The sequence below is a fragment of the Accipiter gentilis genome, chromosome 1 (assembly GCF_929443795.1).
Source record: "Accipiter gentilis chromosome 1, bAccGen1.1, whole genome shotgun sequence".
In the NCBI taxonomy this organism is placed as follows: Eukaryota; Metazoa; Chordata; class Aves; order Accipitriformes; family Accipitridae; genus Astur; species Astur gentilis.
In genome coordinates this window covers 34,273,910-34,291,877 of record NC_064880.1, presented here as the reverse complement: position 1 = coordinate 34,291,877, position 17,968 = coordinate 34,273,910, and the positions used below count along the sequence as shown (strand labels likewise).

Sequence of the window (17,968 nt, the reverse complement as noted above, 5' to 3'; positions counted from 1 at the left end):
CAAATTCCACTATGGAGGATTGAAGCTCCCCACCCCCTGCCCCCCTTGCCCCCAACCTTGAAGAACTGATTAACTGAGCCTGCCTTCCGTACAGCATGAAGACTGCTTGCTGCTATTGTCTCCTGCAGAAACAACACTTTCCTGCTAACTGGTTTAACTGTATCATGTCCTTGAACATGTTTTTCTCTAACCTCTTTTCAGGATTTGAGAAGTGCTCCATAGTGTATATAATGACACCCAGAAAATGTGACAATAGTGCTCTTTTCCTGATCAGTTTTTGTCTTTCCATCTGTGAAACATTTGGTTTTTCTTTTTTTCCCCCTAGTGCTACTGCAGCAAAAATGCCTGCCTTTTGTTTATGTCTTCCTACACTAGCATCGTGACATCATCAACGATAGCGCCAGGGGAAAAAAATATGCATAGCTGTAGCTAAACCAGCTGTTCGTTAGCAACCCATCTAGTCTGCTTTTGCTTCTTCTCATTAATGTATATGCTGTAGTGTTTCCTTCTTAAAAGATGTAGAAGGTTCTCAGCCACGAACCATCTGCTCGGTCAGTGTCTTTGGGTAGATAAAAATGGTGGCACTTTAAAATACACTCATTCTTGATAATGGAATTTTTTATTAATCAAAATGAATGTGAGAGTCTAGAAGATATTCATCACTGGATTTAGTTGGGGGTAATTCTGAATCCTTTACTACTCATCTTTTATAATTCAGTGTCATCATAGAGACTGCGTATCAACTTTTAGAAAACCTTTAATAATAGACAATGAGCAAGATGCTGAGAACAATAAAGAAACAGGGAGTTTTGTCATTGATTTGCATGACGACACAGTAAAGCGCATGAATCTGTGTTCGTCACGCTTGTCCCTTCTTCCATGCAAATCGGTGGCCAAGCTTCCACTGACTTCCATAGGACCAGAATAATGCCAACGATGAGCAACAAGCTGTCATTTATTCTAATGAGGGAGATCTCGGAGTCGGTAGGTATTTCATTTGTGGAATGTTAATGAGAAAACCGTTTCTTTTTGCCATCTTATATTTTCAAAACGCTATGAATTATTCCAGAGATAATTGACAATTTCATAGAATAGTTGCATCTTTCCAATGTTAATATTATGGTTAATTATGTGTTCAGTACCAGTTTTCAGCGTGGAGGAGAGATGTTCATTTATCATCACTAGCTGTATGTTAAGAGTTTTAAATTAGAATATTTTGGGAATTGGCTCTGCAGTAGGAGTTAAGCTATCTCCAAATATTCCTGATACTGATAATGTATCAGTGAAAAAGAACATTAAATATCTATCTTTTTATGTAAGTGCTTTTGTAATTTTGAATGTAGATATTAACTTACTCCAGTATAAATAGGTAAATATTTAGGTTTTTATTTTAGGTAAATATATAGGTTTTTAACCAATATGAAATATTACTTAAATTTATAAATTTGTGTTTAAAAAACTCAACAAAACCAAAACCCAACCCAAACGAACCAACCCACCCTCACAAAAACACCTCAAGCATCACCAAATATTATCAAGAAGAGATTAGACTTCATTGTACTATATAATTTGTCATTTGGATTTGAAACTAATCGTTGCTCAAATGGCCAGTTCTTATTCACCTGAGTAGTCTCAGTGAAACCAGCAAAACTAATTTTATGACCAAAGATTACAGAATGATGCCCTTGACTGATGAGACAAATTTAAATCAAGGGGCTGCTTTTTAGGAACAATTTTTCATTCGGAAGCTCATCCTCTACGTAAAGGATAAACACTGGCAGATTAAGCGTTGGCAAAATATTACCTCTTCAGAATATTAATTTCAGTGTGCACTGTGTGTGGAGCGATGCAGACAATGCACGGGTTTTGCCACTCCCCGCAAGAAAAAATTACTTTTAACAAGTCTCTTGAATTTCTACTTGAACCTGTGTTACAATGGGAGTAATAATAATAATTAAAAAAAAAAAAAAAAAAAAGTTGAGGGGATTTCCATAACGGTTGCTGTCTTAATGAGCTAAAGAAGCCTTAGAAATTGTTATTCCTTCCTCATAGTAGCCCTCAGCTGATAAAAATATCCACAGCCGGTGAAATCAGTGGCATGCCTGGCTTTCTCAGACAAAACTCCCATGTGATCACACAGGCAGCCTCAGTGAGCCTGAAGCTGCTCAGCAAGCAGTAGGTAATGAGTCTTTGTGCAGAGCGAAGCTCTTGTGGCTGAACAATAAAGCATATGGTACCAGCAATAAAACACAGTGCTGGGAAATTTAAGAAGATTCTGCTGGAACTAGGAAGACAGTGAATATGTCAAACGTTATAAAATGATGATCAATCTGGTTTGGTTCCTAATTAATAAAAACAGTGCATGGATTGGAAAAACAGCAATTTGAACAGGTCAGTTGCTTTACAGATTCTTCACACACTTGAGTATTTTAAATATAAGCGGGGTTTTTGCTATTTCCTTATTAGTAGTAAAGCCAGGTGTTTTTTTGCGTTTTGTACGGTGGGATTGGAAGGATGCACATCAATGTGATACCAAGCTAAATAAATAGTCTAAGTTCTGTGATCAGATTCATTGTAAAAATGTTTTTACTGTTATTCCTATGCAATTCAAACTTCAATTGTGCATGAAAAGCTGGATAGCAAGTAAAATTAAATTTATGCTAGATGGATCATTTACCAATATCATAAAATATTTAGTAACAACAATCTATTATTCTGCTACGTATTCAAGACTAATTCTTTCTCAGTAGGACATTTGTGGTGTCTGTGTTTTTGGTTAAAAATAATGTAACATGGGAGCCTAGCTAAGAGTGGACTTACATTTGTTTTCTTCCTCCACGTTTTTCGTGGATAATTTTGCAAGTGGTGTTTTCTGTTCTTTTAAATGCAGTCGTACGCAGGCAAGAACGATACTTTATGACCCTCTGCATTTCTTTCACTCTAATGTTAATGCAAAATATGTTGTTGTTTTTCAAGCACGTATTTATTTCTCGTATTAGTTCTTAGTGAATTGTACACAGTATTTTATTTTTTGAGAACTGCCCCAAAGATTTCAGTGGCCTGTGTTTGTCTTGCAGAGGATAGACATTTGATTTCTCTGTTGCATCACATCACATCGGAATTAAGGGTGTAAAAGTTTTTATCCATAAACCTCTTTATAGCAGTGTTTTTCTCTCTTCTCCAGCACTCGGCAGTCGTGCACTAGATGCGCTGGCAATGCCTCAGAGAAACAGATCTGTTGGGTTTTGGAGAGTATTTCAGCAGCAGGGAGATGGAGCCCTGGGCAAGGGATCGGGGAAATAAACAAAAAAGAAAACGCAGAGACCGGGCAGTCATTTTCCTGCGAACTTGCGATTTCGCTGGAGAAACGTTCTCCCTCAGTACGCCTTCGCCTCGCTTGGGGACGCTTATCCTGCCGCTGTGGGCCTGGGGCCGGCGGCACGGCCGCGGGCGCGGGGCAGCCGCCGGGGGGCACGGCCGGGCCCGGGCGGGGGGCGGGCGCCCTGCGTTCCCACCGCTTTCCTATTGTGTCTGCGCGTCATGCTAATTCACGTGGGTGAGTTGAAACAAGCTGTGCATGAATCGGAGCCGGCGCTTTCCCCCCCGAACTCCCCCTGCCCCCCGTAATTAAAAAGAAAGGGGGAGGAAGCCCGGGCTCAGGCTGCAGAGCCGGGGCGGGCTGTGGTGTGGGTCTCCGTGGAAACCGCCGCGGCGGGCTGGCTCTCGCCCGTTTTCGGGCGGGGGGCGGCGGGGCGGGCGGCCGGGCGGGCGCTGCCGCCTGCCCCCGGTGGGGGCCCGCGGCCCCGCGGCCCCGGCCGCGCCGCTGGGGGGGAGAAGCGAAGGGAGGGGAGGGGAGGGGAGGGGAGGAGGCGCGACCGCCCCTGCGGGCCGCCGTCCCGGAGGGCCGTGCCCGGCATGCCCCGCGGCGGGGGCGGGCCCATGTAAATGAGGGGGCGGGCGCGGCGGGGGTTGTTGGGCGGCTGGCGCTGCCTCCAGGTACGGCGGCGGGGGCGGCCGGCGGCCGGCGCGGCGGCGGCGGTGGCGGCGGCGCGGCGCCGCGCCCCGGCGGAAGTCCTGGGCCGAGGAGGTGTGCGGTAGCGGAGCGCCGCGCTTCGGCCCTTGCGCTTCCCTCGCGGGCCCTCCGGGGAGCGGTGCGGAGCCGCGCCGCGGCGGCTGCCGCCGTGGGAAACGAGGATCGCCCTCGCCGATATCTGCGCGTGGCTCTTCTTCGGGAGGGGGCCGTTCGGCCCGCGCTCTTGGCCGATTCGGAAATTCGGTGCGTCTTTAAGTGCGGAATCTTCCAGTTGCAAATATTGCGACAGCCTAGGCGAAGGTGCTTTGTTTGCGGTGACCGCGTTGAAACACCTCTGTGAAAAGTGAGCCTCTGTCAGCAGACAGAGGCAGCTTGGCATCTCTCTGAAAGCGGGCTTGCCCGCGTTCCAGACAATAGATCGGAAAGGATGTGTGAAATCAAGCCTTGCTCTCATCGTGCTTCTCCTACGCAACCAGCAATTTGTTTAACAGAGAACAGCGGTAAAAGCGTAGTAACGCTTGCCGCGTTTACCATCGGATTGGATGAGAGACACCGAAACGTGTCACTATACGCTAATTTAAGGGGAGAAAATAAAGCAGCATATAGTCGTGCAGTTATCATATAATTACCATATTTGTCTAAAACGAGTGCCGCAGATTTTAAGTTGCAATTTATGAGACGGTTAGGTACTTACAGTAAGTACGTACGTAGATAACGGCGCACTAAAATAACAATAGGAACGTTCCTACGGAACAGCGTTCCCACTGTTACAGTGGAATCACGACTTGGAAATACACCTGCCTTTTCCACGTATGCATGCAGGAAACAAAAAAAACCAAACTTTTTTCCTGTGGACCAGGCGCTTCATGATCTAAAGCGCTCCCAGTATTAAGTTATTTAAAGAACTTTAAAGAAAAAGATGCAAAGAATTCCTGAAGCAAACAGGTGTTCTGTGTTGCTGCCAAGTTATGGTAATTATGAAATACACTTCCCCCCTCGCCGGCCCCCCTCCTCCCCCCCAAACTCTATTGAAACTGTGGTTTATGTAAACATTTTGTCCTGCAATTTGAATGCTGCATGTTGAGCTCCCTTAAGCATCGTAAATAGAACCAAATCTTCTTGCGTGTATCAAACATTTTGGAGACACAGACGGGATTCTGATCGCCTATATTACTGAAGTTCAGTGTTAATTCTGCTAGTCTTAATTTACTTCTAAATCTGAGAAGCCCAAGTTTGGCATGTAATGTTTTCATTTGAGCATGCACAATGTTTATTTTGTTCTCATTTGTTTATTGGAAAGAGGAGTTTGCTTTTGTTGAAAAACACGTTGATTTGGCCAGATGCAATAGTTGAATAATTAAGCTTAATATTCATTGAAGACACCTAAGTCATGGTTTAGGGTGCATAACGGCAAACGTTTGGAAATTCATTCCAAAGCTTAAACATTTTCCCTGAAATAGATGATTCTGCCATCTAAAAGTCTTACTTGCTCTTTAAAAGGTACTTCTAGTAACTGAACCTTGAAGTTTAGGGGGTTTTGCCCCCGAACGAGCAGATGGAAGGTCAGGCTGAAGCGAGACGCTGTCATCTATTGCAAGATTGGTAAAGCTGTCTGAAAGATAAATTGACATGTAGTCTGTCGATATCTGTCTTTGTCCTTGCTCTGAACTGGCTATGATGCTGAGAAAAACTGGATTATAAACATGCTATTCCCTCAGTAAAACATCACCAAACACCAATACATCTGTAAAGTGTTGATGCAGTTTGAAGTCCTACTGGTGAGTTTTGATGACAGTTCCTTCATTGCTCTTTTGTAGGGTTTTTTGACCCTGAAAAAGGGATTGAATGTAGATAAAAGACAGATATGACTCATCTACAAATGCACACAAGGCAGAAATATTTGCTAGGTTAAACCAGCTCTGGGATAAATAGCCTGGCTTTAATTTTTCCATCTCGCTGCAGATATGGATACAGTATTCTAATGAAACCTGTGATAAATGGGACTTGTGAATGATTGCTAGCAAAAAAAAATAACCTGGAAAATAGCGGGTTTTTTCCTCTTTCAGATTTACATATAATTCTCTCCCTTTTCTCTAGTCTTATCCCCCACCCTCCAAAAATCTTTGCATTTTTAGGACCTCTGCTTCAGTTCTCCATTACTTTGTGTCTTTTTTCCCCGCAACGAAATAGGGAAAATGGGAAAAGGAACGTAAATGTATGTCACTGTAAAGATTTGGTGGAAAATCCGCTTAATATGTAAGTTGTCTAAAAGCAAAACTAGGGGTAAAAGGAAGAGGAGCTGCTTGAGTTTTTCAGGTTTTTGTATGCTTAAATGCAAAAATGTAAGCAGGGATTAAAACTTAACATCAAAATGGGTTGGGCCACCTGCATTTAGGCCTTCTCATGAAAAGATAGATGGCTTTTGGCTACTACTTCATAAATCATTTCATGAAATATTTAACTTGATGTGCTGATTCCGTTTGGGGCTAGTTAGGATCCTGCTCTTTCCTAAGCAATAGGGATTTGCATATTTATTTTATTGTCTAGTGTGAAGTAGGAAATACGGGCTACGTGGTATGGAGCCTGACCCTCATCAGTCTTTCTGAGGGATGTGGGCAGGAACCAGAACGTTATTTACTGTTTGTAGCTTCACCATCCTGTGTAGTCCTTGGATTTTGATGAGGAAATGCAATCAAGTGATACTGTTGCGTAGGGTGAGGCTGCAGAGTAAGTAAGCCTCCGTGGTAATTGTAGCTTTCATTAGCATGCTGCCCCTCCGAGGGTAGCGAGAGGAATTTGGGGTCGTGTTACATTTATTTATTTCATACCGGTAAATCACTTCTGTGCATGCCTATAAATAAGCCGTGTTTTTCATCTGTGCCGCAAATCGGGATAAACTGGTCTGCGTTGGGCTCTGTGCTGCCGCAGCTATTGCGGTGCGAGTGCCTCAGCTAGCTGGTCCGAAGCTGGCCCGGGGATCTGCGGCACCGAGCGATAAAGGCAGCAGCAACTGCTGGGGTGTTCCCGCAACCGCTGTCGGCCGCCGCGCGCCCAGGCGAGCTGTGGAAGGAAGGGCTCACAGACCCGCTCTGGGGCTTGCGTCGCCCTGGCTGGGGTCTCGGCTGGGGAGGAGGGCTGCTGCTTCCCACCCGTCTCCCTGGGCTGCCCGTGACGGGGGCCAGGGCTCCGCCGGTGCCTGTGGGCATCTCCCACCTGAGGAGCAGCTGGCTGGTGCTTGGGGAGGATGAAGTAGGCTGACATGGCAGTGGTTCAGGAGGAGGGTGGGGTTTTTTGAACAGGGAGCTGAATTTGAGAATGGACTCCTCACTGATTTAAAATCTGTTCTTTATTGTAATTGAACAAAGTCTCCTTTTAATGCACCAGGAATACGTTAAAAAAGTAAGCTGTATTACAGATGGTTTCAGTCGCCGTTCCTAAGCGACAGCCATCTCTAGTAAATGCCATTTGCGTGGGGGTGAAAGGCTAAGCAAAAAAAATGTCGAAAGCCACAAAATGTATTTATTCATTGTTTTTAGGGTGAACAAATGATAGCGGCGCTTACTTCCAGCGTGAACTGTGACAGCTGACCCGACTATGCTCAAGCAAACGCTTTTGTCTTCAAGTATTTTACTGGGGGGGGAGGGAAACCCCATGACTCTGGGGGGACTTGGAGTGCTTGCAGCGCTGCCATTGTTTAGCTCTCTTGTAGTACCAAAGTCTTCATTGAACCATTCACTTTCAGAGGAGCTCAAGGTTTAACTTTGTAGCTTTCAATTAAGTCAGTCAGTTGTTTACCATTATGCCCTCCTCACTCGCTCTTACTTCTAAACAAACATCTTTTAAAAAATAAAATGGAAAAGTGAAAATTACAGAGTATTAACCTTCTCATCTCAGCTCCCCTGGAAAGGACAGAATAATCAGAGATTTGATAAAGCAAAATACCATAAAATATATAAAACACCACCACCACCACCACCCCCCCCCTCGGGCTGAAAGTGTAAGCCACATACCTTCACAGCAGTGCTTTTCAGGAGAGCGTAGGGCAGATAATTAATTTTGTCCCAGCAGAGTCCACCGGCTGAGATGTCGGTGAATGGTCATAAGGTGCTTACAAGTCAGGCAATGCTATGGGAATGGGCTGGCTGCTTAGTTTCTATTCATCACTGTCTCGGTGACAAGAGTGCCTTGGGAGTTGGATGGGTACATACTTATTAGACCTGCAGCTCTTCTCTGTCAGCCTTCTGGAAGAGTTTTCAGCTTTGAATTATAAAGTGAACTGAGAGGGATTTTTTTGACATGTTTATTATGATGCCAAGTCACTACAGCCATAAACTGCAGACTTCCTTTAGTGTTACAAAAAAGTGAAGAGAATCAACGTTCAATTTTATAACACAATTGGGATTTAATTTTAGGTCAGTCTAACTGTGGTCTGTAGCTTTACACATTCATGTTGTGATAACACCATATACCCTTTGTGTTGACTATACAAAGCTTTGTGTTGACTATACAAAGCTACACATGCACAAGTGAGTAAGGATCTATGTGTAATTTTTGCTGGCCAAAAGTATGAAGTTACTACTGGAAAGAATGCCTGTAATTGAATATGCGCTTTAAAAATCCTACCTTTTTGACATTGTCAGTTACTGAAATTACTGAGAAGACTACTGGCTTACAGAGAAATGTTTTAGTTTGTTGGTTACGCGTGTTTTGTCTCATTCTGTGATGCTGTAGTCACTAAATTGGGGAATTTGAAATCTTAGTGTAGGTGATCTTTTTGACTGATTTTTTTAAGGAAATTAAGCTTATGCAGTTACGCTTTCCCTATGACCATCATATTGTTCAATATGTCTGTCGTATTTTCCTTATTAGTTTTTTTGAACCTGTTACCTCATTTCAGCTGAGCTTGAAAGAGAAGTAGTAGATCTTCAAGTATTGTGCAAATGGGTGGTGAGACAGAAAAGAGACTGTTCACACCAGTGAAAAAAACCTGCACTATGACTAAATCCCTGATTGTGAAAGTAACTACATAGAGGAATGCTTAAACACCATGACCCTCGGGAAGAGGGTCAGTGGACCAAACCCCCTACTGTGCCTCAGGTAATCTATACTGAAGAGGCAAATCCATAAAGAATCAAGTTCTCTTGGTTTCTCAGAATTTTTTTTAGGGTTTTTTTTTGTAAACTTGAAACTAAATTCTGCTTGTATTTTCTAGCTGGTAACTGAGTAGCTTATTATTATCTTGTGCTGTTCTTAGAAGGTGAATTGTCAACACTCTACATATGTGTCTGTGGCATCTTATCAGTTGTTGTATAAATTCACTATTTCCTGCATTCAGTAATTTGTTGTGCATGTTACGGGGGGGGGGGGGGGTTGGGGCGGGATTTCCCCCATCAGTGTTTAGTGTTGAAATAATATTATTGCTAAAAATCTCCAGGGTTTTTTAAATAAACGTACTGGTTTTCCTGGTTGAATAAATACACCATGTATGGTGAAAAGTTAAAAAGCAAATAATAGAAACAAATATTAATTTTACATCTTTTGGTTTTAAGTGTCATTTTTTGTTGGCCTGAATGCCTACTTAGGACTGTCTTGGGTGTGCATTAAACCTGCAGATTGTAACATTATATGTTGGTTGTGCATTGTCCTTGATTTAGATAGAAAGCTTGAATTATTACAGCCATAAAGCTATTTTTGAGATAGTAGTTTCAAAACATCACAGCCTTCCAGTAGATATTAATAATTTATATTTTCCAGTACCAGTAGTTTTATTGACTCTATTCTCCAGGGAGGAGGATGCACTTAAACATCTTTTTACTAATTTTGGCTTCAGTTGAGGCCAAGCCTTGAATGAAGCCATGATTTTACTCCCATGACATGGAGCTATATTCATTTTATTGGTGGCAATTGAATGTTAGCTTCTGCTGGCCAAAATTGTTTATGCTTACAGGGGCCTGTTTCATACACTTTCCCTCAAATATTTCTGCTAAAAAGCTACAGAGTAACTTCTTCAAGACCTATTTAGGGCTACCAGCATGCTAGTCTATCACTAAGTTGCTACTGATAGCTGTGCCAGATATTTTTTTGGTGTCTTAAACATGCACACAGTCCTGTGAGTGTGTTAGAGATTTGGGTTAATGATGTTGTTTCTAATTTTAAAACTTATTACAAAGATAAAAACAAGGTGGTATGGGAGATTTTTGTGCTTTTGGTGTTTAAAAAAAGAGAAAAGAAAGTGGAAAACATAAAAAACCCATCAGCCCCAAATCTTCTGATTGTCAGTTGCAAAGAACCAAGCTCATATCATAAGATTTAAATGACTTGTTACTGAAGTTGGAAGAACATGATCTGACTACTGTAGTATCAGGGGCTCCACACCAGTTTCCGTGTTCTCCCTCACGGAAAACGTAGAGGCTCCTGGAGCTCCTTAGATCTGTGCCAGCGCTTGCGTAGGGATAGGAGAAGGTATTCCTGCACCTGTGCCTTTTCTTGGGTGGATGTGACAAGACAAAGGCATCGGGCTGGACAAAATCATCTGCCAAGCTGGAATTTGAATGCTGAATTAAGGAGAGGGAAGTTGAAACAGCCTCCATCAGGGAACGTGCTGAGCATGCCTATTGTATAACGCTGCAGCAATACTAAAACGCAAATGGCTGCTGGCTGTGCACAGGCAGTTCTTTAATATCTCAGGATTTGGTGCGTAATAGGCCAAGACCATTTTTCTTGCTACCTATGCGATGAATTCTTATTAACAATATTTGTTAAGGCATATTAAACATCTACATTAAACGTTTATACATAATTAAATTTTACCAGCGTATGACAGGAGAAAGCCGATGTTAAAGAGCAACAAAATTTGCAGAGCTAAGCAATGGATAATTGGCAAATAGCATAATTTTTGGCATCATATGACCCTTTACTGTGTGTTTATTTTGATAACTAAAGCAATGTATATTTACACTTCAGAGATGCCTGTTAAAGCTAAGAATATATTTCACAAAAGTACTGCAAATGGTCTAACTGTATTAGGGCAGCATTCTGCTTCACAAATTAGTTCTGCTGAGAAGCTGGGTGTATTAGTACAACTGATCTACTTCTGCTTATTGTGCTGGCTTGTTCAAAAGCTGAGCTAATGCAAATCCTTAGCTGTATATTCAGATACATAGCATAGAGGAGTACCTGCTGCATGGTAACACTCAACTTCGAGGACACCCATATTTTTTTGTATCTGTTTTGTTTACCTTCTCCTTTATAACTGCCCTCCAGTGATGGTGACAGTGCATGGCTTTGCTGTTTCATTTGTATTTCTCTTAAACAGTGAAGGAAACTTGAAACTCGGTATTTTTGGCTCAGAGTCCAACTTCTGTAGGAAATTAATTTTTTTATAACCTTCTACTTCAAACCCTTCTCATCTGTTTTCCTCTGTCCAGTTTTACCTCTTCCATTGTGCTGTTATTCAGTCCATATTGTCATTCTCAAAACCTGACTAATTTGGGCAAATTTTCATGTGTTTAGGCACATCTTTGGCATTTGAGAGATGTCTCCGCTAAAGATTTCAAGTCTTTCCCTTAAAATTCTTGGGAGTGTGAGTGCTTTTCAACCACTGTAGTTGCAAGATTTTTTTTAATAATCATTGTTTTTTACCACAGGTAAACCAGTTTATCTCTTTTCACTTTTTAAACATTTTTGCCATGTTTAAACATATATGAAGGTACCTATGAAACTTGCAAAGGAGATGAGAGAAAATGGGCAAAAAGTGGGAAAATAAGAGCAAGCTTTTTGTGTTCCCCTTTCCAGAAGAACGTATTTAGAGGTCAGAATAGCCAGCGTAATTGATTCCTGCCAGAGGCAGTATGAATTTATATCTTTACCCTTGACTTGACTTTTAGCCTATATTTATTTAGCCATTTAAATTGTCGTAGCCATTTCTTCTGGCCATCCCCTTGGCAGTCTCATTGTTGACACTTTCACTTCACTTCCTCCGCATTTGAAGGCATAATGACTGGAAATATTTTTGAAAGAAAGCGTGTAGGCTACAACTAAATACTGTGTCACTCTAATTCCAAGTGTTAATGCTTTCTCAGTTAAAGCAAGCCTTGTGTAGTATAAGGTATATTTTCTCATAGGGCAGTTCTGAGTAAGTATTTAAATTGTAATCTTGAGATCACATTAGTTGTGATATGCAAACTTAATGTTTTAAAGATGTAATGGAGGGTGTTAAGAGAGCTGAATTGATTTTAAGGTGGCCAGAAGGTAAACTAAAGTAATCCAGTTGCCTTTTATTGAAGGGGAGAGGGCTTAATGTTCAGAAAAAGAATTCTGAAAATGAACAGGCCAATCTATCATTACCCCAGAGATCCTATTATTTAATATATCTGCTTTGTTTTTCAAACATTTCCTTTTCAAGTGTTTTAGAATTGATCGGAATCCCATTGTGTTTAAAGACAAGGCAAAATTATGGTGCCAGCAGAGCTTGTTTACTGGTGCAGAGGTCCAGTAACATACTGTAGGGAGGACCGTATGTTTCCTAGCAGTGTTGAGATGACTGTAAAATACCCTGTCCTTCCAATGACTCTCTTTGAGCAGAAATATTTTTTTTTTCTTGTGGTAAGGATAGGCTGTGGTCATTGAGGACTGCAGGTCTTTTGCTTCTGAGTAAGGTTTCAGGATTAGTCCCGAAGTGATGTCCCCTTAATGAAATAAGAAGCAAGGCAATTAGAGTTTAGGTGCCTGAGAGTTAAATGTTTTAATCCCCAATGTCTGGGCGGTTACCCTTCAGCATGGACCCACAGCTCAGCTGTTTGCTGTCAAAGCTCCCTGTGCTCCACGGTCACAGTCCAGTGCCTGCTCCTGAAAGCGGGTGCGTAAAACCTTCCCTTTCAAGAACAGAGCATAGGTCGCTCTTCCTCTTAAAACATCTTTCTTGCAAAGATCTGCTGCTGAACGGGTGTCCTGTAATTTACACAGTAGTTCAGCAGCTAAGGAACTCACCAGGACGCTGGAGAGCTGAATCTGTTCTTCAGTAATTGCTGCCTCTAAGTTCTAGCTTAGTGGAGAGCATCCTAGTCCTTTGCTTAGGTGGAGACCATTTCACTGTATAGAAAATAATGCCAAGATTCATAGTCCAAAGGGAGCGTGCACAAGTAGCATGCCAAGTGCTGTACTGTATTTACCGGCCTTTGGGTACATAAACAGTCACTCATGGGTTTGGGCCTGGCCCAACCTTTCCGTGCCTGTTCCTTCTCGACGTGTTCTGCACTCATACTCTGTTTTCCTTTTGCTCCTAGGCACCTTGCTTGGAAGAACATCAAGTTTCAGGCTCCCAGGGAGACCTGGACATGAAGTTTTTCAGGCATCTCAAATCTGTGTAACTTCTGGGTACGCACAGAAGCAGCCTTTATGTTAGGGGAGCATCAGAGTGAGACCCCGAAAAAGCTCACATGCCTTTGAAGAAGACAGTTTGGTGACAGATGGGCAGAGGAAGGGGGTTTTGATCTGAGGACTGGTCAAAGACAAGGGTATTGGAGCCATTTAAAAGTTACTGGTTTCTCGATGGAAAGCAGCTATTTCTCAGTGGACAGGCAGTAATCAACCATTTGTATGCCCCTGTGCCTTTGCAGGGGGTGGGCTGAGCAGGTGTAATTGGGAGGTGGCAAGGTGTACCTGGCGGGGTTGCACATCACTCCCACTGCTTTTGTTTTCTGGCCCTAGGGAATCTGGCAGCAGTTCCCAGAGCAGACTCAAGACTGCTGTGTCAGGGACCAGTGCGCCCTGTATATTACTCTCAAGAGTTGGATACCTTCTGATGGGAATCCATGTCTTGTTCGGGGAATCATTAGCTCAGAACTGGGAAGAATCTCTTTGAATAGTAACTGAGTGCACAAGTGTTTTCAGACCTGCACAGATTTTTGCTCCCTTTCTCTTCCTTGTTCTGGCTGAGGAACAATTTGGTTACCACATCAAAAATGGAATAGTGTCAGCAAGAGGCTGTGCTGCCTTGGCGAGTTCCCCAGAGGCAGGCTGTTGAGGGCTGCACAGCTGTGAGATGGAGAGCATTGGCACTAACGTACCGGGTGCTTTCCGGCAACTGCAGCAGTCGGCCAGACTCCTCAGCTTTGGGATGAGTAACTCCATGCTGCAGTTCCATTTGCCTCTCCACTGCCATTCCCTCCCTTCACCCCCCTCCAAGTATAAAGGCGTTTCCTAATTCTGTACAGGATCAGCAGATGCACTGCACTTCCCTTGTAATATCATCGCTATTGGCGAGTGAAATGGAAATATCACTATAAAACAGCAAGACGACCTCGGTGACCTCTCTTGAGCCATTTCCACTTTTTGGGGAGTACCTTTATGTGTGGAGTTCTATCTAGTACAGCATGCTGCTAGACACTGACGTGTTTCTGCTGCTGTTTACTGTCCAAAATACCATAAAGACTGAAACTGCTGTGATTTTGAAGGGTCCGTGGCTACAGTTTCAGGAGATGTGTTCTGTTGTGGGTTTTTCCCCCCAATAAACTAATACGAAACTTCTTGTCTCAGGAGAGCGAGTCGAATTTATAAGAGACTGCATATGTCGTATAGCAACATTTCAGCCTTATGCTTAGGGGAAATTGACTGCAAGGATGAGGAAGCAGAGCCTTGTATCTGCAGTGGTTGTGGCTGGATTTCTCATCCCATTGCTTTCCGCTGAAGCGTTAAATACTGACTACTGCTGGAGACAAGATATTAAACTTGGTGCAATCATGTATGTGCTTCTCGGAGCTTTTGCTTCATAATAGGGGAATGAACTCCCTTATTATAAAACTTCTGTTCTGGTCCTTGTAATTAAATAGTACCATGAAAATGTTGTATAATGCCTCCACAGTTTCTAGCTTTGACTTACGCAGGCAAGTTTAAACCTGCCCATAACTCCTTCCTGGTGCACTTAGGAGCTGGCAGACAATGTAAAATGCTTCGTGAGCAAAGCAGAACAAATAATTAGAACTAACTTACTGTTGCACTGGGATGAAACCATTATATTCTTGCCACCTCAGACCCTGGATTTCCTATAGACAGACTCTAGTGTTTGCTGAATTATGATTTTGAATTAGTCCTACAGACTCTGTAACCTGGTGTGCCCATCAATTTTTTTTTATTTTTTTTTTTTTTTATTTTTTTGTAGCTCTTGGCTTCTTATACCCACCCTTATCCTGCTCTAGCTTCATATCAGGACAAAAGTTGGTTGCAAACCTCTCCATGCTGTCGCTTTGTTTTTTCCAGGAAGGAAACTGGTGTTGGGGCTTGAATGGAGTGATAGGATGCATAGGAGACATTGAAACTACTTGGTACTAGACCAAGTGTGAGCGAAGATACCAGAGGATCTACTGAAGTGCTGTGCTTACAGGGTCAGAACATAACAGCTACATCACCGAGACTATCTCCATATTCATTAAAAAGATAAAAACAAATGCAGGCTAAGGAAATGTTCTCTGGCTTCTGCTGCCAAGTGGCAGGGTGTAGTTCTTGTCCACAGTGGGTAAGCTGCCAGCCCTCTGCCAAAATCCGGGTGCCCTCATCCAGCCTGCCTGCTGGGAATGGTTCTGGCACCTGCTTCATCCTGCATTATCCAGGAGAGCACAAGATGGCCTGGGCCAAGACTCTGAAATGTGCTAATTGTTAAACAGTATGGCCAGTACTGGAGTCTCTGCCTTAACCTTGTCTTCTTTACTAGTAGTCATTTAGCCCAGCATATGCTAGCTTCCTGACAGATTTATTGGGTTTTTTAAACATATAACTGAAGAAATCTTGGTTGGAAGTGGGATCTGGAGGTTGTCTGGTCCAATTTCCTGGATGGAGCAGAGTGTAGCTGGCTCGGAATTAATGAGTCCTAAAGGTAGCTGTGAGGATTTAAAAAGTTCTGTTTCAGTGAGGAATGTAAATTTCTTTTTTTTAATTTTTTTATTTCTTGCTTTCAGTGGGATTTGGCAGAACCCTGTGGTAAGCCCGTAGTGCTAGGTTGTATGTCCTCCTCAGCAAGTCTAGCATGTCATCAATCCTAGGCAAACTTTTTGCCTGGATAAGTATCAGCAGGGCTTGCCTCTGCAGTGCTGTGGGTGGCGTGGTGGCAGCTGCATGTCCTCTCAGCAGGCTCCAGTTGTTGTTGATCTCGCCTCAGTTAGTTAAGGGTACACTTTCTCCTTAATTATGTGCAATTCATGGTATATTTCTACCTCTGCTGCTAAATTTCTGCTTGAATACTTTGCTTTATAAACTTCTACTCAACCTCAGGAATGTATTAGGCATCTCATTTCTTAATGTGGGAAGGAGAGACTTTGGGAGGCACTTGGTGTCTCTGACTGGAGTGGGGAATTTCTAAATTCCAGGCATTTATTGAGCACTAAATTGGTATATGGTCTTTGTGACTTCATTGTCTTTTATCTGTCCATAATGTTGGAATTTCCCAGATGGATTTCTTATAGGGGTGATGTGAACACTGATTAGGTCCCATATATTTGGCAATGGGAACTGTAGTGTTCCAGACGATTTCTTCTTGGTTCATTTCATCCCTGACTGTGAATACTCCTTCTACCTGTGGCAGCCAAGGGGGAGACCAGGTGAGGGTGTTTGAAGAGAAACTCCCATTTTTCCCTTGTTTGAAATTTCACAACATAACCTAGAAACCAGGGATGCTTTTGACATCAAAATGGGGAAAATACTCCCTAAAAGCAATCTTTTACACATTGTTCTAGCAAAATAACCATCTCCTTACATGTCGAGTATGACTTCTGATGTGTTTTTTTTTTCTTTCCTATGGCTTCACTGTCTCCTGATTAATTGTATCTAATTTCATATAAAATGGTTATTCAAGACTCGAAGTGACAACTTATTGGTACTTCTAAGTAAAAATTACTTTGGAGGTTATGACTGCATACTCTGCAGTTGGATGTTTCAGTGCCTCATTGCCTCCGTTCCTGTTACAGGTGCATGTGACAGCATTGCAGCGATGAGTGGAATTTTAAAGAGGAAGTTTGAAGAAGTTGATGGCTCCTCACCTTGTTCCTCTGTGCGGGAATCAGATGATGACATTTCTAGCAGTGAAAGTGCTGACAGTGGTGATAGTGTCAATCCATCAACTTCTAATCATTTTACCCGTAAGTACTAAAGTTGTGTATCTAAAGAATTCTTCCTGTTCCTCAAAATAAAATAAATTTTATGGTTAGACAAACATGATGATTTTAAATGGAACAGATGATAAAATGGACTGTCTGTGGTGTTCAGTTTGTGACTTGGTCAAAAGGACTTAGCAAGCTTGCATCCTTTAGCCTTCTTGTTAACTATATAAAACTATTTGTCACTGTAAAAATTTGAAGTCACTTCGAAGCCCCTACCTATTTACTGTTGGAATTATGTGGCTGTTCGTAGTTAACCGTGGGAGCTCTGCTTAAGGTTTTTTCCAACAGGTACTGTAGGGAAGGTGCTTTAGGTAAGTTTGTTTTCTTTAGTTAAGTGTAGTGCAGCTGTCAGATTTATGCGGTATTGTATTGGTGAGAGTTCTCCTCCAAAGGAAATAATAAGCTTTCTTTTATTTGGAATTGAGCAACATTTTGTATGGGAAACATTATTGCAGTAGTTTCTGTTCTTCATGTAGGGGAGGGTGTCTCTGTACTAGGCAATGGTTTTGTGTACAGGTAAGAATTTGGTTTTAAGTTAGCAAAGCTACATGTGCAGCATATATATCTAGGAAGAACAAATTTACAGCTTATATTTGTAGTTATGATATTTGGTTTAGGTGGTTATACTGTTTTAACAGTGAACTGCATGTTTTAAAAGCATGGGTTTGCCTCCTTCAACTCTGTTGCATACAGATCTTCCCGCTGGAGTTAGTGGCTGTAAAGCTGTTTTCTTAAGACAGTGGGCCAAGGAGTAGGTGAGGCTCCTCATCACTGCCTGTACAAAATG

At 42.4% G+C, this 17,968-nt stretch overlaps 1 protein-coding gene across 2 annotated transcripts in view; it reads left to right on the top strand.

Moving 5' to 3' along the window:
• CSRNP3 (cysteine and serine rich nuclear protein 3) overlaps positions 1–17,968 on the top strand; it is a 71,634-nt gene that overhangs the window by 28,605 nt on the left and 25,061 nt on the right. For both annotated transcript variants that reach the window (XM_049816411.1, XM_049816421.1), the window contains exon 2: positions 16,990–17,160. In XM_049816411.1, coding sequence (XP_049672368.1) covers positions 16,990–17,160 — 171 coding nt within the window. The remainder of the gene's footprint in view (positions 1–16,989; positions 17,161–17,968) is intronic.